Raw genomic sequence first — 27493 nt, forward strand, 5'->3', positions numbered from 1 at the left:
CACCCTAAAATTATGTAAAAATTCACTTATCTTTCTCTAGATATTTTACGGTTTAATTTTTTAATGACTTGAAGAAGGAATCTAATACTTTTGGGGGGCTATCATATCAGTACCATATTGCTTTTAATTATTGCAGCTCAATGCTGATAGGAAATCTAGTAGTACTAAGTCCCTTCAGTACTTTTTACAACAAAAAGGCTATTCTTACCCAGTTATTCAAGAAGAACTTTAGGACACTGTCAAAGTTTAAGAAAAATCCAATCGTGATTTCATTGGAAATAGCATTATACTGATTAGATCAATGCAGGGAAATCGGCATTTTTACACTTTTCAGTCTTTCCTTCTCAGGACATGGCATATGTCTGCATTTACCCAAGCCTTCTTTTATATCTTTCCAAATTAAAGTATCCTTGAATTTCTGGAAGAGATTCTACTTGGTCACATATGATTGTTCCTTTAACAAACTGCTGGATGTGACACAGCAGTGATTTTTTTTTTTTTTCAGGGTTTCTGCATCTATATTCACAAGTGAGACTGGTCTATAGTTTTTATTCTGGGCTTTGTAAAATGAGTGGGAAAAGGTACTAGGTTGTACCCATGTCCTGGAACAGTTTATAATGTATAAAAATGATATAAAAATCATATTTTTAGATATTTTTATAATGTTTATATTATATAAAAAAGATATAAAAATATCTTTCTGTTCCTTGAAAGATACTTTTTAAAAGGTAGCTAAATATGTTCCTTAAAAGTTTTAAAGAACTCACATAGAAAAGAGTGGGTCTGGCTTGTTTTTATGGAAATATTTTGATAACTTTTTCAGTTTCTTCCATAATCATAAAGCATTTTCCTCCCTCTGGAAAAATTTAGGCAATTTCTATTTTTCTACAAAGTTGTCTACTTAGTATTTTCAAATTCAATAATCTAAAGTTGTATTAAATATCTGCTATAAACTTAAAATTAATTTATATTCTTGGCTACACCCCTTCATTGTTTCTAATTTTGGGGTGTTTCCCCCTGGGTTTCTTAATTAGATTTGCCAAACTTCTGTCTCTATTAGGAACCTCTAAACTGTATAGCCTGTGTGCCAAATCCTGCCTGCTGCTGCTTCTTTGTACATATGTGGCCTAAGAATGGCTTTTGCATTTTAAAAAATTATTTATTTATTTTTATTTTTGGCTGCCCTGGGTCTTCGTTGCTGTGCACGGGGTTTTCTCTAACTGCGGAGAGAGCAGGGGCTACCTACTCTCTAGCTGTGGTGGGAGGGTTTCTCATTGTGGGCACTTCTCTTGCTGCGGTATGTGGGCTCCAGGGCGAGGGCTTCAGTAGTTGCAGCCCACAGGCTTAGTTGCTTCTCGGCATGTGGAATCTTCCAGGACCAGAGATCGAACCCATGGCCCCTGCACTGGCAGGTGGATTCTTAACCACTGGACCATCAAGGGGAGGCTGGTGTTTACATTTTTAAGTGGTTCAAAAGAAAATTCTCATGAAATGAAAAATTGTAAGGAATTCAACTTTCAGCGTCCTTAATAAATTTTTATTGGAGCCCAGCCAGGCACATTCATCTGTATACTGTTTATCATTGCTTTCACATTACAAGTGCAGCTGAGTGGCTGCAAAAGAGACCATATGGTCTGCAAAGTCCCCGATACTTACTATCTGGCCCTTTACAGAAAAAGTTGGCTAAATGCTCGTCTATAGGACATAAGCTTTGATGACTATCTCTCTGAATTCCCTATTTTGTTATCTTGGTTTCTATATTCTTATTTTGAATATATTTGATCAGAGTGGCATATTAAAGTTTCTTATAACCATGGAGCTTTTGCCAGTTTCTCCTTCTATACTTAGCCACTTTTGTTTTACAGACACAATCTCTATGTTCCTGAGAGCTAAGCTTGATGATATATTTCAGAAAAGTCTCCTTTACAAAAATAAAATGCCTCTTTGTTTTACTGATATATTACCTTGGGTTCTATTGTTTTATATTAATACCCTGATTTGCTTGTGATTCCGGACACGTCTAGCCCAAACACTTCGTGTTGTTTCAAGTGTCACCTGGAGAAGGGAATGGCAACCCACTCCAGTATTCTTGCCTGGAGAATCCTACGGACAGAGAAGGCTGGCAGGCTATAATCCATGGGGTGGCAAAGAGTTGGACACAACTGTGCAATCAATACTTTTAGTTGGATTTTAATCTTTTTGACCCATTCTAAAAGATTCATTTAATAGAGTTTAGTCCATTTATCGGAGAAGGCAATGGCACCCCACTCCAGTACTCTTGCCTGGAAAATCCCATGGACGGAGGAGCCTGGTGGGCTGCAGTCCATGGGTCGCTAAGAGTCAGACACGATTGAGCGACTGACCTCACTTTCATGGATTGGAGAAGGAAATGGCAACCCACTCCAGTGTTCTTGCCAGGAGAATCCCAGGGACAGGGGAGCCTGTTGGGCTGCCGTCTATGGGGTCACACAGAATCGGACATGACTGAAGTGACTTAGCAGCAGCAGCAGTCCATTTATATTTACTGTTATAGACTCATTCTTATAATTTTCCTATCTTTTGCTCTGTGAACTATTTTTTTGAATGTTTTTCATTTCCTTAGGATGAAGGGAAAGGTATACAACTAATTTTAAATTTACTAGAATAATGTTACCACAGTGTGCATACGTGTTTTTAATTTTAAAAATACAGAAATGTTCAAAGAAAGCCGTAATCACCCATATTTCCACTTTCAGAATTCATCAATGCTAATTAAGATTTTGGTATTTTTACTTCTAGTGTTGCTTTTTTCTATGTATATACATTTAAAACATAAGTAAGAATAAATCATGCATAAAATATCAGAACCTCATAGATGAAGACAGAGTCTAATCACTGTTGCTGCTGCTGCTGCTGCTAAGTCACTTCAGTCATGTCCGACTCTGTGCGACCCCATAGACGGAAGCCCACCAGGCTCCCCCGTCCCTGGGATTCTCCAGGCAAGAACACTGGAGTGGGTTGCCATTTCCTTCTCCAATGCGTGAAAGTGAAAAGTGAAAGTGAAGTCGCTCAGTCGTGTCCAATTCTTAGCGACCCCACGGACTGCAGCCTACCAGGCTCCTCCATCCATGGGATTTTCTAGGCAATAGTACTGGAGTGGCTTGCTATTGCCTTCTCCGTGATCACTGCAGGTGACCAGTATTATGGTATGTGTCTATTTTTTTAGTCCTTTTCAGTCACAGAAGATACAAGTGTTCCTGACTATACATATTCTTCCTACCAAAATTAATTCTTAACAACTTGTGAAAAATTTTACCCAAAACTTGCTGTGTAAATAAAAAATTGACTGCAATGCCATATCATGCACAGGGAACAAAAACATTTAGGCTACGATTCTCTGACCATAAGGGGGAGGCCAATGAAGAAGGGTGGATGGAAAACATGTTCATCCCTCTGGCTTTGCATTCCTGCCTCAAGGATTCGGCCTGAGTTAGTGGTCACCACTATTGTTTTTCCCAGACAACAGTTTTCATAGTTTTGCAAGCTACTGACATTTACATCTTTTCTCATATGTTCTACTTAGTATTTTAGAGGCGAGACACAATAGAATCAAGAGGTGGTAGCTTTCTGCTGTATAATCTGAAGCTCCATATACTATTTTTTATATTCATAAAAAAAACCAAAATGAAAACAGTATTTTTTAAAATGCCAGTGAATGTACCCGAAGGAAAACACAATTCTGGAGAAACACTCAACAGATATATCTTAGAAGGTAGCAACGGCTCAAAGCAGCAAAAGGCAGAGAAGAAAATGGAGACTGGCTTGCAGTGTGATTCTGTTGTATCATGGGATGAGGCCAGTGCTATTTTGGGATGTTTCCTGTGCTTCAGGATGGGGAATCGAATCCTGCCCCAAAATATGTCCAGTGAAATACCTATACACTGTATAACTTGGCAGCTGAATTAAAATTAGAGATAAAAAATATAAACAAAAGGTTGACAGAATTCTACATTACCTCATGTGAGACAATCAAAAGAGCTAAGCATATATAGTTCAGTGAAGCCACATTTGATATCTGCCTATAAATCCTAGGTGTAGATATGACCTCATTCCTCCCCTCCAGAGAGCTAATTAGGAAACTGAGAAAAGTATCATGAGCTGACTGAACTGAAACACACTGTCTGCTAAAATGGAGATCAAACAACAGAAATGTTGCAAACACCATTTCTTTGCTAATAATAGTATCTGTTGTCAGTACAATCCTATTAAGAGGTGGCACTCAGGATGCTGGGCACAGGTAACCTCCCCATCTACCTTAACAGCCTCATCTCCAGGGTCTAGTTCAGGAAAACAGGGCTGGGTTGGTCTGTGTCTAGCAATGGCCTTGAGACCAAAGGCAGCCTAAACACAGTTATGGTAATCCATGTTTGATTAGAAATAGTCATACAGCCCACTACAGCAGTATTGCCTAAAAAGCTGTGCTGGGCCAGATTCCTCTCTTGGAAATTTAAAATAGAAGAATGGAAGGAAAAATCTGTCGGTTGAGAAGAGAAGAGACAAGAATAGCTGCGTCACAGAAGTAAGTTAAGATTCTGATACTTTAACTACAGGCCCTGCTCCGTCTGCAGTCTTGTTGGTCGTGATTGTTTTGTCTAGATTGTCTGAGCTTTTCTTCACAATAAAAAATTAACAGTGTAGGATTTCCCTGGTGGTCCAGTGGTTAAGGATCTGCCTGCCAATGCAGGAGACATGGGTTTGATCTCTGATCCAAGAAGATTCCAGATCCTGCAAGGCAATGAAGCCTGTGAACCACACCTACTGAGCCCTCATGCCACAACTACTGAAGCCTATGCGCCCTAGAGCCCATGCTCTGCAACAAGAGAAGCCACTGTAATGAAAAGCCTCTGTACCACAACGAGAATAGCTCCTCCTCACCGCAACTAGAGAAAGCCTGTGCACAGCAATGAAGACCCAGCACAACCATAAATAAATAAAATTTAAAACAAAATTGCAGCTAAAATTAAAACAAAAATTAACAGCGTAACAGGGTTCTTTTGGGGGGAGGAATAGGATTTTTAACTTTATTTTTACAAATAAGCACATCAGCTTCATAACTCTGTAAAGTTAGGTGAGATTAAACTACCCATTTTACAGATGAGAAAGCTGAGGCAGAGTAGGATCAAAGTAATTTAACGTCACAGAGCTTCTCGATGGCATAAGTGTAAGACAGCAGTGTCTTTCCCTAAGCCACTGATTTGACTACTGTTCTCCTTTACAGTGCTTTCTCCCCTGTAAACGTGAGCTCTATCAAGAACAATATTGTAAGGCAGAATAGAGAGGGTTCCTCTTACCTGCCTGCTGGATGGTCGTTATTGCCTGAGCATTACACTGCAGCTGTAACATGTGTCTCAGCATGGCCACTCCCCAAACATTCAGCTCTGCACACAACACAGGAGTCTCTGAAGCTTTCAGCTTAGTTGGTTTCAGATCTGCTGTGAAGGCCTGTAAACCGGCTGCTTCGAGTTGCCTGCACAGTGCAGAAACACTCACAGCACAGAGGAATTTGTGCTCAGGGCTATGGTTTTCAGCATGGGGTAAAAGGTGGAAGATGGCATTATAATTCCTTTCATACTTCCCATTAACATCACACCCAGGAATTGGGGTCTCAACTGCTTTGTCCTTTTCCCCCCCCTCTCTTCCCAGGTCATATTTGAGTATCTGTGCCTGATTCTTGCTTTCGGGTAAGCAGATGCGCTGGTTATTCATCTCACCACAGAGCTTCTTTATGACTTCACCAACATCCTCAAACCTAGCTAAAAGAGCAGACCTCAGGGCGACATGACAAAACACACCCAGTGTGAGAAGTAGAGCCCCCAGAGAACACTCCACACTATGGTAGCGATCCCAGGCCTGCTGCATACACTCCCGGCTGCAATACTTGGCATAGCTGCATCCATCACAGGGAACCGGGGCCAGAGTGTGCCTCAGACATCGGTGACAGTGAAGGTCCCCATTGGTAACTTGGAGGTCCCACTTGCTCTCCAGGCCATGAGGCTGCGGTGGCACTTCTCCTGGGTTAAGGACACTCACAAAAGCATCCTCTTTCACCAGAAGCTCTCCTGGGAGGATATCTTTTGTGGCAACCAGATAGCGGCCTTTTAAAGGGTCTATATGTAAGCCGACAGAGGACGAGGCGCCTGGGATTTGTTCATTCTCTTCCCTTAGGTCCACACACTCAAAGGTTTTGGTGAGAGCCTCTGGGAAGATTTCTGGGAGATTCTCCTTTTCTTGGACCTTCACTTTCACACGACAGAGGGTTCTCTGCAGAATCTGAAGCTGGGAAGCTGAGAGGGCTGGCTTGGCAGCAAAGTTACTTTCAAGATCACTGATAGTCTGGCTTGCCTCCTGTGGTCTCCCCAGGGTCACCAGACACTCTGCCTTACGCAACAGCAGCTTGGGTTGCAATCTTTCTGGATACCCATGCGTCTGTGCTCTGACGATGTCTTTAAGGCATGTCTAAAAACAGAAAGTAGATTCCCAAGTGACCGTTTGTCCCCACTCTAAAATATTCACTTGGAAGTCTTAACAAAAATCTACGAGTGAGTGAAGGATAATTAAAAATAGAGCAACTACAACCATGTGCTTATTTCTTTAAATCATATTGTACTGTGATCTTTTAGTTTAATGATTAGAAATACATGCTGAAGGTATTATGCTTAACTGTCATTAACTATTTTTGATTCTAAGGAAAAAAGTTTTACAGATAGAAGAGGCATATTATGGTGATTAAGAGGGCATCCCAGTACAGACTCTGCCTCTTACTAGTTGTATGACCTTGTGCAAGAGAATTAGTTTCTCAGTGTTTAAGTTTTCACATGGGAAAAAATGGGGATAATAAAAGCTCACAGGATAGAAGTAAAGACGAGAACAAGGTAATATACCTGAAGTGTTAAAAAGGTGCCTAGAACACAGTATGTGCTTAAGATATGGGAATCATTATTGTAAGAGTTACTAATATAGGGAAGGTATAAAGGGCTAAATGCTTCCCAAGGTCTTCCCATCGCTGTCTTCAGTAGCCCAGGCTTTTCTTGCTGGGGGACTGGAGTTAGATTCTTGCTCTTCTCTTCTGGACTGAAGGGCTTGAGTGTGAACCTGGGATTACTCAAACAGTTCTTTCCCCCACCCCCACCACTTTTTCAGTTTTGGTTGTGCTGGGTCTTCGTAGCTGCCTAGGTTTTTCTCTAGTTGTGAAGAGGGGCTACTCTCTAGTTGCGGTGTGCGGCCTTCTCATTGAGGTGGCTTCTCTTGTGGCGGGGCAAGAGCTCTAGGGCTCTCTGGCTTCAGCAGCTGTGGCTCCCAGGCTCTAGAGCATAGGCTTAATAGTTGTGGAGCACGGACTTAGTTGTTGCTCTGCAGCATGTGGGATCTTCCCTGATCCGGGACCAAACCTGCATCTCCGGAGTTGGCAGACAGATTCTTTACCACTGAGCCACCCGGAAGCCCTACAGGGATATTCTTAAACCCGCTCATCTACTTACTGAAAAAAATAAATAATCCAAACAAATACATAATTTGCAAGCACTGCATTATTAGCAATCACTGTGTATGTCACAATTGATCTTAACAGCTGAGCACTGCTGACCCACTGGATACAGTCCATGGCCCTGGGGAACGTGCAAGTCTCTTCCTGCCGACCAACATCACCCTACACAATAACCTGTGACAAATGAAGGGACCGATGAGAAAGAACAAGTTCGGGAGGATATCAATTTGCTTCTGATTCAACCAGTTGCACAGGGCCCAATTTTAGTGTTCTGAGGTAGAAGCAAGGATGAAGGTCTAGTCCCCCTGGGAACCCCCTGCAGATCTTCTCCAATCACACCAGGCATTCTGATACTCACTTCATACTGACCCAGGTGGAAGAGGGCTGCAGAGCGATTGGCATAACACAGTGAAATGTCTGTAGAGTTGGACCCCGAGTGCGATACTCCCTGAAGAACAATGAACCAGTTAAAGGTATATACATGGAAACTAGCATCTTTAGAGTTTTGTTTTGTTTTTTCAGATAACAGGGGCTCTGCTACAAAAGACTGTATACAACTGGGAAAGTTACTGGATCTCTTTGTGCTTCATCTGCTTCATTTTTAAGTACCTTAGAGCAGAGCTGAGAAGATTAGGTGAGGAAATAAATATGTGAAGCATTGTGAAGACAGCAGCTTCAGACACAGTGTCGGCCACAAGACAACACTCAAGGTAAACGAAAACCTGGCACATAACAAAGTGTGAGGGGAGCAAATAGAAATTCACACAAGAAGAAACACTAATGATATGTAAGAAACAATTCATAGATAGACAGTCAAATACATGAAAATGAAGGCGGACAAAGGCTACTTTTTTCCTACCGCCAAACTGGCAAGGGATAATCATAAAGGTGGCATCTCCAATCACTGGAGAAAAGAATGGGATTATTCAATGAAAGTGCTGGGACAAGTAGCCACTGAGGAAAAATAAAGTTGGTTCTCAACAGATGATAAAACTTTCATTAGGATAAATTCCCAATGGATCAAAACCTTAATGTAAAAACTGAAACTGTAAGAGCATGAGAAGAAACTATATGAATAGTCCAAAGTGATGCTGGAGTGAGAAATACCTTTCTAATTATGACACAAAACCCAGAAGTCATGAAAGGTTAATAAATGTGGTCACATAAAAATAAAAAATTTCTTTGGCGCAAAAACCAATAACAATATCAAAAGACAAACATTGAACTGGAAAAAAATATTTGCAACTCCTATTACAGGCAAAGGGCTCATTTCTTTATGAACAGTCCTACAGATCAATAAGATGACAAGCAATAATTTAGTAGGAAAATAAGCAAATGATAGGAACAATTCTCATGGGAAATATAAACGCCCCTTAAACAAATGAAAAATGCTCAACCTCATTCATAATCAGCAAAATGCAAATTAAAACTCTGCTGAGATGCTATTTTTTACTTATCAGATCGGCAAAGAAAAGTAAAATTGATAGGATACTCTGCTGGCATAGGAATGAGATACACTTTTTCTATATTGCTAGTGGGAATGTAAACTAGTTGCACGATTACTGAGGCAATTCAGCAATACATTTATCTCTTAATATATACGTGCTGAGGCTTTCCAGTTGGTTAGCGGTAAAGAATCCACCTGCTGATGCAGGGGACACAAGAGACACAGGTTTGATCCGTGGGTTGGGAAGATCCCCTGGAGCAGGAGATGGCAACCCACTCCAGTATTCTTGCCTGGAAAATTCCACGGGCAGAGGAGACTAGTGGGCTACAGTCCATGGGGCCACAAAGGCTCAGACCCGACTGAGCATATACACTATATTTATATATATATCTGTATCTCCATTGACCCAGCAATTCCTCTCCTAGGGATTTATCCTACAGATATAATCTCTTATCCTACACACGTATGCAAAATAACATACATGAAAGGCTTCTCATCACAGAACTGTTTGAAGTAACAAAAGATAAGAAACAAATACTGATCTAGAAGACGCTAATAAATTAACATTACATCCATACAATGGAACAGAAATGGAAAAAGTGCAGTGCTTAACAGTGTGTGTAGAATGTTATTTACATAAAAAGAGTGTACGTGTGCAGGGGTGGCAGATTCTTTGTATTTATTTGTACTTGGTGAGGCACCTCTAGAAAAACACCTTTTAACAGCATCAGAGCTACTAGCTTCTGGGGATGGAGACAAGGTGGGTGGGGAACAGAGGAAGCAGGCGGCACTGTATATTCTGCACCTTTAAAATTCTAACTATGTAAGCACATTTCCTACGCCAGAATAAATAGATAAAATAATGATAACAATACCATAATAATCAGTATTGCTTAGGATATAGAGAAATGAACATCCCATGCTCTGGGGGAAGGGGAGTAACTAGCTTTTTCCTGGAGAAAGATTTAGCATCAAGTGCCAAAGGCCTAAAAAAAAAAAAAGTCACATTCAATTGACCCAGAAATTGCCCTTCAAGGAATTTATCCTGAGGAAATAATCAGGTGTGTACAAATATTTACATAGAAAGATGCTCCTTGCAGCTTTATGATACCAAACAATCTGCCAACATTAGGAGATGTTAAATCAAGTATAGTTCTCTGTAATGGAACACTAAGCCAGCCGTAAAAAATCATGTTCTAGCGGAAAATTTAATAACATGAGAAAACGGTCACAATAAATTGTTGACGGGAAAAAAGCAGGTTACAAAACACTAAGTACAGCATTATTACAATTTTGTACGAGAAAAACATATTTTCAGAGGAAAAACAGGCTGGCTGGATGTAAGCAAAAATGTTAACAGTGCTTATCACTGGTTATGGGATTTTTTTTCTTACTCTTTAAGCTTCTCTGTATTTTCCAAGTAAACATACATTACATTTACAATCAGACAAAAACAACAAATAGTATTTCAAAAAAGAAAGAAAATAGCAACTCTTTGGGAAAACGGCAAAGTACCATAATCACCAAAATACTAGCTTCATGAAATAGGAAGGCTCATCTCCCTCTGCATTCAGAGCAAATCTTAATTTTTTGTCTGATTTTACTTTTTTTCGTTTATTTTCCTTGCACGATTTTTTTCCTTGTGATCACATTTATGACACGCGTGCATGCAGCTGAAGAAAGATTAGCTCTGAAAAAGAACTATTAAGGCATTTATCAGTGATCATTATATCTAGTGGGTTTTAGTTCTTCGGCAATCACTAACATGTTATTCAGATATTTTCCTGTAGCATCACAAAGCAGAACTTTTATCAATTTTAGAAGATACTGTTGTTAGTATGATAGTTGGAAAACTAATTTCAAACTTTAAGCATAGGTCTGTTTAAGATGCAAAGTAGGGGGTACCCACTTCAAATGCACTGGCTTCCCTGATAGCTCAGTTGGTAAAGAATCTGCCTGCAATGCAAGAGACTCTGGTTCCATTCCTGGTCCGCTGGAGAAGGGATAGGCCATGGACTGTATAGTCAATGGGGTTGTAAAGAGTTGGACACGACAGAGTGACTTTCACTTTCACTTCAACTGCACACTCATTCTTTCAATAGACAAGGTTCACAGACCTGGTTCAAGGGACTGATACATTCTTGCTTTAAACCCATATTTATCTTTAAAAAGTTATGGAAGGAAGTCTCTCAGGAATCTTTTTCCAGTTCCTACTCTGGAAGCCTTCTCATACTGTTCATGGGGTTCTCATGAACAGTAGATCACAACAAACTGGAAAATTCTTCAAGAGATGGGAATACCAGACCACCATACCTGCCTTCTGAGAAATCTGTATGCAGGTCAAGAAGTAACAGTTAGAACCAGACATGGAACAACAGACTGGTTCCAAATTGGGAAAGGAGTACGTCACCCTGCTTATTTAACTTATATGCAGAGTATATCATGCAAAATGCTGGGCTGGATGAAGCACAAGCTGGAATCAAGATTGCCAGGAGAAATATCAATAACCTCAGCTACACAGATGACACCACCCTTATGGCAGAAAGCAAAGAAGAACTAAAGAGCCTCTTGATGAAAGTGAAAGAGGAGAGTGAAAAGCTGGCTTAAAACTCAACATACAAAAAACGAAGATCACGGCATCCGGTCCCATCATTTTATGACAAATAGATGGGGAAACAATGAAAACAGTGAGAGATTATTTTTTGGGGCTCCAAAATCACTGCAGATGGTGACTGCAGCTGTGAAATTAAAAGACGCTTGCTCTTTGGAAGAAAAGCTATGATCAATCTAGACAGCATATTAAAAATCAGAGACTTTGCCAACAAAGGTCTGTCTAGTTAAAGCTATGATTTTTCCAGTTGTCATATATGGATGGGAGAGTTGGACCATAAGGAAAGCTGGGTGCTAAAGAATTGATGCTTTTGAACTGTGGTGTTGGAGAAGACTCTTGAGAGTCCACTGGACTGTGAGATCAAACTAGTCGATCCTAAAGGAGATCAGTCCTGAATATTCATTGGAAGGACTGATGCTGAAGCGAAACTCCAATACATTGGCCACCTGATGCGAAGAACTGACTCCTTGGAAAAGACCCTGATGCTGGGTAAGATTGAAGGCAAGAGGAGAAGGGGACAATAGAGGATGAGATGGTTGGATGGCATTGCCGACTTGATGGACATGAGTTTGAGCAAGCTCTGGGAGTTGGTGATGGACAGGGAAGCCTGGCGTGCTGCAGTCCATGGGGTTGCAAAGAGTCGGACATGACTGAGTGACTGAACTGAACTGAACCTTAATCTAAGTCACACTGGCTATAAGCTAACCTGGTGGCTAGCCCCCAAATCCAACTTCTCTCTAAATTGGGACTATCACACACTAACAGCCTCATCAGTTATTCAGATAAAAAAGGCACACAATTCAGTGAGAGCGGACAGACACCGGTGAGGGAGGCCAAGGCGTCCAGTAAGGCTTGCTACACTTGTGCCTGAGGGAATATGTGAAGAGAAGTTTCTTGGCGGAATTTAGGACATATAATACAAACTCTCCTTTGTTTCAGAATATGAACAGAAGCAGAGTTGTACCAGTTTTCTTTTTCAAATCCAATCCAGAATTAATAGACAAAGTTACTAGCGGCTATACCACTTAGCAAGAATGGTTCTATCTTTTGAAGAAATATGCACTGTTAATTGTTGAGACAGCTCCTCCTGCTCGGCTGGGGGTGGGTCTTACCTTAGAGTACAGCACTGTGGCTCCCATATAATCCTTCTCCTGAAATTTTTTGTTTCCTTTTTCTCTGTAGAAAAGGGAAGCATCGGGGTCCTTTCCAACAAGGTAACCTCCAGAAAGCCTTTTCAAAAACATCTCATCCTCAGGTCTTCACGAAGAAAGAAAAAACGACAGAAAAAAAAAATAAAGCACAGATTTGTTATTTCAAGGAAAATGAACCATTGCACCTGAAACAGGAGTGAGTGCCTATAAAATACTGGGACGCAAGAGGTTGGATGTGTTATGTAACGTGACTGGGGAGAACATCTTTGGTCTCAGAGACAGAGGGACTAGAATTTCTATTTAGAGGACAGAATACAATTTATTTATCCATTTTGGGGCTGTGCTGGGTCTTCACTGTGGTGCACGGGCTCTAGAGCACGTGGGCTCAGCAAGTCCACATCATGTGGGAACTTTCAGTTCCCCCAGCAGGGACTGAACCTGAGTCCCCTACACTGGAAGACAGATTCCTAACCACTGGACTTCCAGGGAAGTCCCGTACACTTTTTATTCTGTATCTCATAATTACTGGCCAATAAACCATTCCTTGGATTAATGCATTATACAGAAGTTTGGGTGTGGAGAATGCCATAATACACAAGAGTCTGTACTAAGGCGCAGTCTCCACCTAAACCTGAAAATACCTGCCTGAACAGCTGACAGAGGGGAGGGAGGGAGGAAGGGAGAGAGTGAGAAGAGGCAGGGGGAGAGAAGACTGAAGAAGAGGAAGAGAGAAGATGAACCAGAAAGTTAGTGCAGTGAACTGTTAACATCTGGAGAATCTGAAAGAAGGGTGCTGCACAGCAATTCTTTACCTTATTTTTGCAAGTAAATCTGAAACTGTTTCAGTTGCAAAGTGTTTAAAAGTAAGTATATGAATTCTCTAATATAGAAATATACAAACATACAGCTTTCTTCCAATAAAGATAAATAGTATAGAATAACCTAGGCTACACTCTGACTATACACTGCAATGAAACAAAGTATGAACAAAATGGGAACTAAAAATCTTTTTAAGCAACTCTTGGGTTAAAGGGGAAATCAAAGTCAAAACTGCAGAATGTTCAGAAAACTATTTTTCAAATTTTTGTTTACAAAGATCTACCATAAGAAATACCTTTCACGTTGTGATGCAGGGTGATGCATCTGTGTATATATGGAAATTTCACAAAACATTATCTTTCATTTAATGTCAAATATGGTTTTATTAATATTTAAACACAATATAGAAAAAAAATCTCAAAATAAATAACAGAGAAAGAAAAATCAGGAAAGATTTTATCTAATTCAGAAGGTGTGCTTGCCTGTTCAAAATTTATTCCAGTCCAGAAAATATGAGGACAATAACCCACGCATATCTGATACACCACAGATCCTATTCTTTGTTCTATTTGTTTTTGTGTCGTTTTAAATTAGGTTAAATCTGCAAATCCTATTCAAACAAAAAAGTTGTGATGAACAGTAATAACAGGAAAACTCTTCTTGCCTAACAATGACTATTCTTTAATCTTAATCCAAAATGATGACAAACTCAATGTTTTTGTAATTGTTCTTCAGTGTAATTAAGAACTAAGCTGCAATAACTCATTCTTTCTTGCAGCACCAAGTTTAACTCAGTAATTAAAAGTTTTGAAAAGCAAATGGATGGTCTTTTTTTTTTTAATATTTCAAATTTTCTTTTGGAATGTTAGGATAAAAAATGTGTGGAAGTGAGATGAACCTTTTTTCATTTTTTGGTGGGGGTGCACTCTGTGGCATGGTAGGTTTTAGTTCCCCACCCAGGGATTGAACCAGTGCCCCCTGCTGAGGAAGCTCAGAGTCTTAATGGATGGACCGCCAGGGAAGTCCAAGATGGAACAATTTTCTGGCTAATTTTTTTTTATTGTGGTAAATATTTTAAAAATTATCATTTTAACTATTTCAAAGTGGACAGTTTAAGTACATTCATGCTGCTGCTGCTAGGTCACTTCAGTCGTGTCCGACTCTGTGCGACCCCATAGACGGCAGCCCTTGTGCAACTGTCACCACTATCCATTTCCAGAACTTTTTCACCAGCACAAACTAGAATTCTGTACTCATTAAGCAATAACTCTCTATTCTTCCCTCCCTCCACACTTTCTGTTTCTATGAAGTGGTCTATTCTAGGTACTTCATACAAGTGGACTTATACAGTGTTTGTCCTTCTATGTCTGGCCTGCTTCACTAAGCATAACATTCACAAGGTTTTTTATTCCATCGTATGTATATACCACAGTTTCTTTATCCATTCATCTGTTAGTGGACATTTGGGCTATTTTCACTCTTGGGGCTATTGTGAATAATACTACTCTGAACATTGGTGTGCAAGTAAATCTGTTCAAGTCTCATTTTCAATTCTTTTGGGTATAAACCCAGAAGTGGTATTGCTGGATTACATAGAAATTCTAAAGTTTCTGAAAAACTGCCATATTGTTTCTCATAATGGCGATACCATTTTACATTCCCAGCAACGGTGCACAAAAGCTCCAATTTCTCTGCATCCTCACTAACACTTGTTATTTTTTTTGGATAGTAGCCATCCTAATGAGTATTAGGACAATAAGGTATCTTGCTGTCATTTGATTTGCATTTCCCTAGTGATGAGATCTAACCAGTCCATTCTAAAGGAGATTAGTCCCGGGTGTTCATTGGAAGGACTGATGCTAAAGCTGAAACTCTAATACTTTGGCCACGTCATGTGAAGAGTTGACTCACTGGGAAAGACTCTGATGCTGGGAGGGATTGGGGGCAGGAGGAGAAGGGGACAACAGAGAATGAGATGGCTGAATGGCATCACTGATTCGATGGACATGAGATTGAGTGAACTCCGGGAGCTAGTGATGGACAGGGAGGCCTGGCGTGCTGTGATTCACGGGGTCGCAGAGTCGGACACAACTGAATGACTGAACTGAACTGAACTGAATGATTAGTGATGCTAAGAGCATCTTTCCATATGCTTATTTCATGTGCTTATCTTTGGAGAAATACCTATGCAAGTCCTTTGTCCATTTTTAATTGGGTTTGTTGTTGCTGTTCTTGAGTCTTAGGGTTTCTTTATATAGTCTGTATATTAATCCCTTAGCAGCTATATGATTTGCAATATTTTCTCCCATTCTGTCGGTTGCCTGCAGACAACTGCCAACAGAATAAATACTCTGTTGGTACTGCCACTTGAGGCACTAAATATTTCACTTTTCAGGAGGTCTGATTTGCTTATTTTTTCTTTTGTTGCCTGCGCCTTTGAAAAGCCAAGAAAAGATGCCAAATCCCACGTCATAAGCTTTGGGCTTATATTTTCTTCTAAGAGTTTTATAGTTTTAGCTCTTAAATCAACTAAATAATTTGAGTTAGCTTTTGTACATGGTTTAAGGTAAAGGTCTAACTTCATTCTTTGGCAAGTAGAGTCTAACTTGAAAGCAGATAGAAAGAACCAAGCTCTTTCATCTAGCCATGGCTTCTCTTTCTAGAGCCCTAGAGAGGTAGGGCCTCTTGCAGAGCAGAAAGGCCCAGGCCCAGCAGAGAGTACAGAAGCTAAGAGCTGAGAAGCTTTAGCTTAGTAACCAGCATCCATTCATATGTGCACATTTGTTTCCTGAAAGTGCCGTCATCATGGAAGTTCACCTCTAAGCATTTCACCATGCCTCTGCTAAAAATAAGGACATTCTCCTATATCTTGATATTGCAATATCATTATCATGCCTAAAAAACTAATTCAAATATCATTTAAAATTTCTCCATTATTCCTAAAATGTCTTTTTTTTTTCTTACCTCAACCTGATGCAGGATCAAGGTTCTACACTTAGTCATTATTTCTCTTTAGTCTCTTTTGAGATGGCTCCATGATTTTTGTTTTATTTTTCATGACTAAATTTTCTGAAGATTCGGCCAGGAAAATGTCCTACATTCTGGTTTTGTCTCATTGTTTCCTCACGATTAGATTCAGATCAAACAATTTTTGCCAAGAGTATTAGTACATTATTAAGTCTCTATACTTTTTGTTGTTTCAAACCAGGAGACACATAATGTCAAGCAGTCAGTCCCACCACCACTGGGGATGCTGTTTGGTCATTTGATTGGTGACTGTTAGATTTCTCCAATATAAAGATAACTTTCCTCTTATAGTAAGTAACATTAATAAGTAATCTGTGGGGCTTTGAGGCCATGGGAATAATCTGTTTCCAGTGATCTTTCTTCTAATGGTTTGAGTATCCATTGATGATTATTGCCAGAATTCAGTTATTACCCTGGGAGTTACAAAATGGTGATTTTCTAATTTTATCATTATTTTTAAACTTATTAATTAGCATTCTTCCATAAAGACAAATGCTGCCCCCTTTTCTTCTTTTACTTATTTATGTATTTATTTGAATATCACCATGGACTTAAAAAAATTCGTTGTTATAAACCATTCATACTTTCTGATGCTCAGATTGCCCTAAATTTGGACAGTGGAAACTCTTCAGACTGGCTCCTATGTTATTTTTATTTACATAAATCCATTAGTCTTTGAGCATTTCCTTGATTTCTGGCAAGACAAAGTATTCCAGTTGTACCAGTATAAAAATCAAAACAAATGGAAAGGCAGTGAGTACAGATAATAACTCTGTTAAGGATTCCCTAGGACACTGCAGATTTTCAGTGGGAGATGTTCACTTGTCTCAGGAGGTCTTCATATCGACAAAAGGCATCTAATTTGGGAAAATACTCCTCAAAGACTGTAAATGGCAAAAAAGAAAAGTGCACGCCTGGCTTTAAGCTTCAAAGGCCCAATTCACATTTTCCTTTAACGGCAAGCATATGGAGATTAGAAAGTTAAATCTTTTTTGGTCATTTTAGATTATGATTGGCTAATTTTACAAACAGCTCTTCAGAACTAACTTGTTAAGTAAAGAAGTTTGGGAATGAAGTAGTGAGAGATACACAGAACAAATAAAAACAGAGGGAATAATTAACTTCAGGGAAAACAAGAGTTGTATCAGAAAGGAAATGTAATTCAAAATATACTTTGTGGTTCACATGATATCCACAAAGACATAATGATATACACAGTGAAAACTGGTTTAACCAGTATTATATTCTATTAGCTATATTTGTGGATCACAACAAACTGTGGAAATTTCTTAAAGAGACGGGAATACCAGACCACCTGACCTGCCTCCTGAGAAATCTGTATGCAGGTCAAGAAGCGACAGTTAGAACTGGACCTGGAACAACAGACTGGTTCTAAATAGAAAAAGGAGTACGTCAAGGCTGTATATTGTCACCCTGCTTATTAAAGTATACGCAGAGTACATCATGAGAAACGCTGGGCTGGATGAAGCACAAGCTGGAATCAAGATTGCCGGGAGAAATATCAATAACCTCAGATATGCAGAGGACACCACCCTTATGGCAGGAAGTGAAGAAGAACTAAACAGTGAAAGAGGAGAGTGAAAAAGTTGGCTTAAAACTCAAACATTCAGAAAACTAAGATCATGGCATCTGGTCCCATCACTTCACGGGAAATAGGTGCGGAAACAATGGAAACAGTGACAGACTACTTTTTTGGGCTCAAAATCACTGCAGATGGTGACTGAAGCCGTAAAATTAAAAGACGCTTGCTCCTTGGAAGAAAAGCTATGACCAACCTAGACAGCATATTAAAAATCAGAGATATTATTCTGCCAACAAAAGTCCATCTAGTCAAAACTTTGGTTTTTCCAGTAGTCATGTATGGATGTAGGAGTTGGACTATAAAGAAAGCTGAGCGCCGAAGAATTGATGCTTTTGAACTGTGGTGTTGGAGAAGACTCGAGAGTCCTTTGGACAGCAAGGAGATCCAACCAGTCCATCCTAAAGGAAATCAGTCCTGAATATTCACTGGAAGGACTGATGCTGAAGCTGAAACTCCAGTACTTTGGCCACCTGATGTGAAGAACTGACTCCTTGGAAAAGACCCTGATGCTGGGAAAGATTGAAGGCAGGAGGAGAGAGGGATGACAGAGGATGAGATGGTTGGATGGCATCACCAACTCAATGGACATGAGATTGAGTAAGCTCCAGGAGTTGGCTATGGACAGGGAGGCCTGGCATGCTGCAGTCCATGGGGTCACAAAGAGTCAGACATGACTGAGTGACTGAACTGAACTAATACATTGTGAACTATAACAAAGTTATGATGACAGAATGAGGGAAAAACAAAAATATACATGTGATTTGGGAGTAAGAGAGCTAGATTTGGCATCTAAAACTCAAAACTAACATTATTAGAATACTGTTTAGCAATATGAAATTAAATACTGGAAGAAACACTGAAAATAATTTTAAATATTAGTCTTTGGGGAACAGAAATGGGGAAAAGTAATAGAGAGAATTGCTGTTTTTCTTTATAAACTTTGAAGTATTATTTGACTTCTTACATTATATGCATATTCTGCTGTGCTATGCTTAGTTGCTCAGTTGTGTCCAACTCTTTGCAACCCCATGGACTGTAGCTCACCAGGTTTCTCTGTCCATGGGAGTCTCCAGGCAAGAATACTGGAGTGGGTTGACCAGGGATCAAATCCAGGTCTCCCACATTGCAGGCAGATTCTTCACTGTCTGAGCCACCATAGAAGCCCGATATGCACATTACTCTAATAAAAAATGAACTAAAAAAGGAAACTATTTCCACTTAATAAGGTACCATGTCTACACAGTTTTACAAGATTTTCTACCAGCTTTAAAGAATCAAATAATCCCTAAAATACATGAACTATTTCAGAGCACATAGAAAGATGGGAAACTCTCCAATTCAGGCTATGAGGCTACCATAACCCTGACACAAAGAGCTGACAAATAGAGCACAGAAAAGAACATGCCATCTAATATCATTTCAGAATACAGATATAAAAATCCTAAAAATAACATCAGCAAATTGAATCTAGCCATGTGTTAAAAAAAATGATAGATAACAACCAGAGTTTACCTCCAAAACAGTTCAACTTTAGTACATCTACTGATAACTCTGCATTAAGAGATTAAAGAAGAAAAAGAAAATGATCATTCCTCTTAGAAGATACTAATATATAAACAAAGAACTGATAAAATTCAGCACTTATTTATGACAGAATGTAAGGCAATTTCCATAAACTGAAAAGGGTATTATATGATACTATATACCTGCAGCAATGTCCTAAATGGCTATTACTATTCAACACCGCGCTAGAGGTCTAACTAATGCTATAATTAAAAGGTAGAAGAGGTACAAATATTGGAAAGGAAGATTACTGCTTGCAGATATACTTACTAAAAATTCTAACTGGACTGGCATAAGAATGATGAAATAATGTGAAAGTACAGTTAGGTGGCCCGTTATGATTCTTAGCTTACGTTTATACCATCAATCATCAGATAATTTAATTGGGGGGATAAGTCTTATTCACAAGAACAACAAAAACCTTGTAAGAAGTAAGAATAAATCTGAGAGGACATGTACAAGATCTATATAAAGAAAATGATAAAAAAATTTTACTTACAGACATAAAAGAAGCCCTAAAAATGTGGCAAGACATACCCTTTACTTAAATGAGGAAATTTAATATTGTAAAGATGTCAAATCTCCCTAGATGAATCTATAAATCCAACACAATTCCAAAAACCCAATGACACTTTTTATTGAACTTGACAGTCAATTCTGAAGTTCACATGGGGGAAATGTATATAAAAATAGCCAAGATAGTCTTGAAAAAGAAGAATTACCCTGTATGTGTGTGTGGGAACTTGGCTTAACAGAGCAAAGCCACATTTGTACCAGACTTTCCTGCCTTCAAGTGCTCCTTCTCACTACATCTGGTAATAAAATCTCAGGGGGAAACCATTCCTTGTGGTTGGAGGAGGACTGACCCCAATTCCACAAGAGGGTTGGGCATGTGGTACAGGCCTGGCCACTCAAGAGGAGCCCACACCTTTGGTTGAAGGGGTATGCATGCCATCAAAGATAGGCTGATCAGAGTCCAACCCAGACATTTTTTTTTTTGCCAAAACTCTTGGGAAAGATTACCTCTTTTCCTGTAGTTATTAAGCTATTATCAGCTACCAATGGCTATCCTGAGTACCAGGGGGAGAGAGTGCCTGACAGATGAAGAGATGGGAGTCTGATGACATCTTCTGAGCTCTTGGACACAACTCTATGTAAAAAATAGGTCTGCCTTTCTGCACATCCTAGTTTCATAGCCTGTAGATTTCCTAATTTGGGCTTGGTTCTGTCACTTGACTGAAAGAATTCTAATATGATACTATAAAATCACAGTAATTAAAACTCTTTGGTTTTGGCACAGAAATACAGCCTAGGAACACATTTACAGATAAGTGGGAATTTAATTTTTAATAAATGTGGCATTTTGAAGCACCGGGGAAAGGATGGACTATTCAATTAATGATGTCAGGAAATCATCTGGGGAATAAAACTTAAAACATTCCCTCACATCATATACAAAAAAAAAAAATTCCAGATGGATTAGAGAGCTAAAACTAAAACACAGAGCTACCAAAAAAGTTAGAGGAAAATAAAACATTTTTTATAATCCCAGGGAAGAGTAGACTACCCTAAGAGACATAACCCAGAAGCCATAGAAGAAAATGACAGATATGGCTGTATAGAAGTTAAAACACAGACACACAATTTATACATGAGAGATACCATGAGTAAAAATTTTAAAAAGATAAATAATAGACTAGGAGAAAAATTAGTAGCATGTCCCATAAAGAAATACATAGCCAGAGTCACGAAGACTTCTTATGAACAAGAGAAAGATAAATGATCCACTAGAGAGATGGGCAAAGGACAGGAACAAAAAATTGACAGAAGAAACAGAAATGGATAACATCACAAATGGTGTTATTTTAACTAGTAACCAGAAAAATGTGAATTGAAACGTTATTTTGTCCTTAAGGGTGCCAAAATTAAAGACTGTTGCTTTCTAATAATGCTGGTGAGACTGTGTTTATGATAAATGGGTAAAGCCTTCTTGGAAGACAATTTGGCAGTATTTATTAAATTTTCCGTGCTCATAACCATTGATACAACAAATCCTCTTCGAACAATCCATCTTAAGTTCTAAATATATGTAAAAAAACATACACATAAACTGTTCACTGCAGCGCTGTTTGCAACAGTTAAAAAAAAAAAAACCAAAAACCCACAATACTATTTTACCATTTCCCAAACACAAGAACCTTACAGCAATTTAACACCGTTTACTCATCTTGCCCTTTGTTTTTTATTTATTTTTTATTGGAGGCTAATTATTTTACAATATTATATTGGTTGGTTTTGCCATTCATTTCATCTTGCCCTTTGAACTACTGATGTCATGTCTTTGAAAAGTTTCAAATCCCATAAGACATTAACACCATTGTTTTATTTTTGTCATCATTTTAAATAATTAATTCAAAACTATTTACCACATATGTACGTTTTCTGGTGCTTTTCATTCCTTCCTGCAATTACAATGCTTCCTAACCTGAAGAACTTACTTCAGTATTACTTAAAGCTCTGATTTGCCGAATAAACAGTCCTTCAGATTTTTCTTTTGCATTTATTTTTGAAAGGTACTTTCATTAGGTATAGAATTCTAGGTGGGAAAGTTTTGTTTTACTTTGTTTTTCTTTCACCATCTTAAATGTGCCATTCAGGTGTCTTCTAGCTTCTATAGTTTCACTGAAAAAAACTAGCCATCAGTCATATTCTTACACCCAAAAGGACAATGTGCATTTTTTCTTTGGTTATTTTTCAGATTTCCTGTTTTTCTCCTTTAGTTTTTAGCAGTTTGAGTCTGATGTCTCTAGGTGTGATTCTATTTATGTTTACACTGTCTGGGACTTGCTGGGCTTCTGGAAACTATGGGTTGATGTCTTTTATCAGTTTTAGAAAATTTTTGGTCATCCTTTTAGAATATTGCTTCCATCTGACTCTCTCTTTTACTGACACTCCAATTACAGGTAAGTTAGACATTTGATTGTATCTTATATATCTCTGTATGCCATACTATTTATTTCCATTCTTCTTTTCTTCTTGTGCTTTGTTTTTCATTAACCTGTAAATCACTTTCCTAATCTAATTTTCCACTGCATCCAATTTTCTGTCTAGCTTAAGAATTGTTGATTTCAATTACAGTATGTTTTGAATTCTGAAAAGTCTTTTTTGCCTCTATTATTTAAAAATTACTTTTATTGTGGTAAAATACACATAGTATAAAATTTACCATCTCAACCATTTTAAAGTATATATTCAGTGGTATTATATACATTCATAATGTTACATAACCATCATCAACTTCCATTTCCATAACTTGTAAAACTGAAACTCTAAACTCATGAAACAATAACCCTCTATTTCCCCCCACCCTCAGCTCCTGGCAATCACCATTTTACTTTCTGCCTCTTTGATTTTGACTACTCTGGAGTACCTAAATTTGATTTTTTTACGGATTCTGATTCTCTGTTGCAATCTACTATTTCATCCGCTTAGTCCATATCCTCTAGTTTCAACATGTTAATCAGTTATTTAAAAGTCTGTCTATAAACTCCTGTAGGTAGACATCAATCGATCTATTTCTAATGTTAATTTTTTTCCTCTTCATTATTGGTTATTTTTCTGACCCTCTGCATGTTTAGTAAATTTGTGTTCCTGACACTGTGTACAAAAGACATAAGGAAGCAAGACAACATCTTCCACCATGAAAGTGTCTCCTTTCCTACACTAGACAGACAGTATGAGGGCTGGCCTACATTTATCCAATCAAGAGTTTAACTGGATCAGTGTTGGGCTACAGGCTTACTAAAACTCAGTACATCTGTGGTTTCCTCCTCTAGCTTGGGTGTGGACCTCCTGAGCTTTTGGTTGAGAGACTAGAAGGTCTCTTGTCTCCTCATGCATGAAAGTTTTGGTCTTTGCATGTTTTGAGCTAAGATTTTCTTTTTAATAACTTTTTTTGGCTGTGCCATGCAGCATGTGGGATCTTAGTTCCCCAACCAGGGATCGAAAATGTATCCCCTGCAGTAGAAGCAGAAGACCACTGGACCTTCAGGGAAGTCCCTAGGATTTTCAACTTACCACAACAGAGGTGCAAAATCCAGCAAATGGCTTGAGAGGAAGATTGTATGTGTGTTTTTTGTATACAAAAAGAACACAGAAAAGACCTATGGCCAGCGATCTGGAGGGCTTCCCTGGTGGCGCTAGTGGTAAAGAATCTGCCTGTCAATGCAGGAGACACTAGAGACTCACATTCAATCCCTGGGTGGGGACGATACCCTGGAGGAGGGCATGGCAACCCACTCCAGTATTCTTGCCTGGAGAATCTTATGGACAGAAGAGCCTGGGGGCCTACAGTCCATGGGGTTGCAAAGAGTCAGACATGACTGAGTGACTAAACCACAACCACTTAGATGTCTACTGGACATTGCCAACTGGAATATGAATCGTTAAACTTCCTTCCCAAGACAGCTCCACTTGCAGCTTTCCCAGGTATGGAAATTTCATCCTTCTACCTTTGCCCAAGGTAAGAGAAACCAAAATAAGACGGTAGGCATTGTGAGGGGGCATCAGAGGGCAGACACACTGAAATCATAATCACAGGAAACTAGTCGATCTGATCACATGGACCACAGCCGAATGTGGTCCACTGGAGAAGGGAATGGCAAACCACTTCAGTATACTTGCCTTGAGAACCCCATGAACAGTATCAAAGGGCAAAATGATAGGATACTGAATGAGGAATTCCCCAGGTCGGTAGGTGCCCAGTACTCTGATGCTGGGAAAGGTTGGGGGTGGGAGGAGAAGGGGACGACAGAGAATGAGATGGCTACATGGCATCACCGACTCTGTGGACATGAGTTTGAGTGAACTCCGGGAGTTGGTGATGGACAGGGAGGCCTGGCGTGCTGTGATTCATGGGGTCACGGAGAGTCAGACATGACTGAGCGACTGAACTGAACTGAAGTGAACCTTTGCCCTGTAGGTCTACATCACAAGAGCCACTTTTGACTTCTCTCTTTCTCTAATACACCATAATACATCTGTCAGGAAATGCGATTAAGTCCACCATTGGAATTCAACCACTTCTCATCCCCACTACTACCACCCTGGCCCAAATTAATGTCACCTCCTCTCTCACGTGGATTAAAGCAATAAGCCTCCCAACAAGTCTATCTATTTCCATTCTTACTCCTCCTATGAAAGTGAAAGTCGCTCAGTCATGTCTGACTCTTTATGACCCCATGGACTATACAGTCCATGGAATTCTCCAGGCCAGAATACTGGAGTGGGTAGCCTTTCCCTTCCCCAGGGGATCTTCCCAACCCAGGGACTGAACCCAGGTCTCCTGCATTGAAGGTGGATTCTTTACCAACTGAGCTATCAGGGAAATGTTCCTCCTATAGCATACCCTCAACACAGTGGTTAGAGCAATCCTTTAAAACCGGGATCAGCAAACTTTCTCTAGAAAGCCAAAGAATAAACATTTAGCCTATATGGGCCAAGAGGTAAAAATCGAGGCTGTTACATACGTACTTATATAACAAAAGAAAAAACATGCTTTTATTGACAAAATTCAAAATTAATAGTAATAACTGAGTACATTTTTAAACAAGGTCTACTAATGAGAAAATGAAAAACAAAAATTTTTAAAGGATCCCATTTTGCTAAACTGGGGCTCAAAGCCAACGTCCCCCATAATCAAACTGACAACAAATGTTTATCTGTAAAAACCATTCTTAGCTGAAGGCCACACAGAAACAGGCAGTGGGATGGATTTACCCTGTGGGATATTGTTTGCTGATAATCTGTTTTAAAATATAATCAGATCATATCGTTCTCATCTCAAAACTCCATTAATGGTTTTCTAATGTTGTGTAACAATTACCAGAAATTCAGCAGGTTAAAACAATACCCATTTATTATCCTTAGTTCTGTAGATCAGAAGTCCAGGCGGGCTTGCCTGGGCTCTCTGCTTAGGGTCTTATGAGGCTGAAATCAAGGTGAGCTCCTCTATAGACGGTCTGGGAAAGAATCTGTGCCTAAATGCATTCAGGCCGTTGACAGAAGCCAGTGCCTTGCAATTGTGGGTCCTAGGTTCCCATTTCCTTGCTAGCTGTTAGCCAGGAAGCACTCTGGGCTTCTAGAAGCTGCCTGCATTCCTTGTCATGAGGCTCCATCTTCAAAGCCAGCCAAAGCGCATTCAAATCTTACGCTTTGAATCTCTCAGATTTCCTTTCCTGCTACCAGCTGGGACAAACTGTCTGCTTTTAAAGGTCTTGCTTGATTAAGGTTACATCCACCCGGCAATTACATCTCAAAGTCAGCTGGCTTGGGACTTGCATTACATCTGCCAAATCCCTTCCCAGCAGTGTTTGCTGCTGCTAAGTCGCTTCAGTCGTGTCCGACTCTATGCGACCCCATAGACGGCAGCCCACCAGGCTCCACCGTCACTGGGATTCTCCAGGCAAGAACACTGGAGTGGGTTGCCATTTCCTTCTCCAATGCGTGAAAGTGAAGTCGCTCAGTTGTGTCTGACTCTTAGCGACCCCATGGACTGCAGCCCACCAGGCTCCTCCATCCATGGGATTTTCCAGGCAAGAGTACTGGAGTGGGGTGCCATTGCCTTCTCCGCCCAGCAGTGTTTAGGTTAATGTTAAATAACCAGGGGACAAGAATGGTGGGGGTGAGGGGCATCTTTAGAATTCTGCCTACCACATACTGCAATAACTTCCTACTCAGAGTAAAAAGACAAGGCACTAATAAAGGGCCCACTCGATTTGTGAAAACTGCTCCCAACTCCCATGCATATCCCATTATTTCTCTGACGGTATTTCCTACCACTCTCCCTCTGGCTTACTCTTTTTATTCACTACTACCTGTTCATCCAACTTGCTGTTTTTTAAACCAGGCCAGATACTCTCCCACCTTATGCTTTCTGCCCAGAATTCTCTTCTATCAGACATCTACTTTGTTAACTCCTGTATGGCCAAGACTCTGCTCCACTTTTGCTCTTTCAAGAGGCATATCTGACAATACCATTTAATACTACAACCTGTGCTCTCATTCCTAGCACTGGTTATTGCCCCCACCCCATTCAATTTTCCTTTTTTCAACTGCACTTATCACTTTTAACATATTATATACATTATGATGTTTATTTCTGTCCCTCCTTGGTAGTAAGGATCTTTGTTTTAAAATTTTTAAAAATTCATTTATCTATTTTTGGCTGAGCTGGGTCTTCATTGCTACATGGGCTTTTTCTCTACTTGAAGTACATGGACTTCTCATTGCAACAGCCTCTCTCGGGTCAGAGCATGGGTTCTAGGACAACTGAGCTTCAGCACACGGGCTCAGTAGTTGTGGCTCCCAGGCTCTTGAGCACAGGCTCAACAGTTGTGGCGCATGGGCTTAGTTGCTCCACAGCATGTGGACTCTTCTTGACCCGGGGATGGAACCCGTGTCTCCTGCACTGGCAGGCAGATTCTTTACCACTGAGACACCAGGGAAGCCCTTTTGTCTATTTTTTAAAATGATGTGCTTTTGGTTTACTAAACGCCTAGCACAGTAGCTGGCATGAAACAGATGTTCAATAATAATTCACTGAACGAGGCTTTGGGAAATTGTTTCAGTTTCTTAAACACATGTGTGTACTAGATCGTGACGTACAATATTTTCTTATTGAAGAGTGTAGTTAAGAGTGTTTGAAAACTACTTAGGTTAGACTATATGACCTCCATGGTTCTTTCCAAGT

General features: G+C 39.7%; 1 protein-coding gene across 2 annotated transcripts in view; it reads right to left on the reverse strand.

The window, feature by feature from the left end:
* Window positions 1-27493, reverse strand: part of SMYD4 (SET and MYND domain containing 4) — a 43707-nt gene that overhangs the window by 14498 nt on the left and 1716 nt on the right. For both annotated transcript variants that reach the window (XM_088828764.1, XM_088828763.1), the window contains exons 3-5: window positions 12693-12837; window positions 7881-7970; window positions 5331-6495 (exon numbers count right to left, since the gene is read on the reverse strand). In XM_088828764.1, coding sequence (XP_088684890.1) covers window positions 5331-6495; window positions 7881-7970; window positions 12693-12837 — 1400 coding nt within the window. The remainder of the gene's footprint in view (window positions 1-5330; window positions 6496-7880; window positions 7971-12692; window positions 12838-27493) is intronic.

Source organism: Moschus berezovskii, chromosome 20, assembly GCF_049115385.1.
Source record: "Moschus berezovskii isolate FMDL1 chromosome 20, NW_MosBer_1.0, whole genome shotgun sequence".
Classification (NCBI taxonomy): domain Eukaryota; kingdom Metazoa; phylum Chordata; class Mammalia; order Artiodactyla; family Moschidae; genus Moschus; species Moschus berezovskii.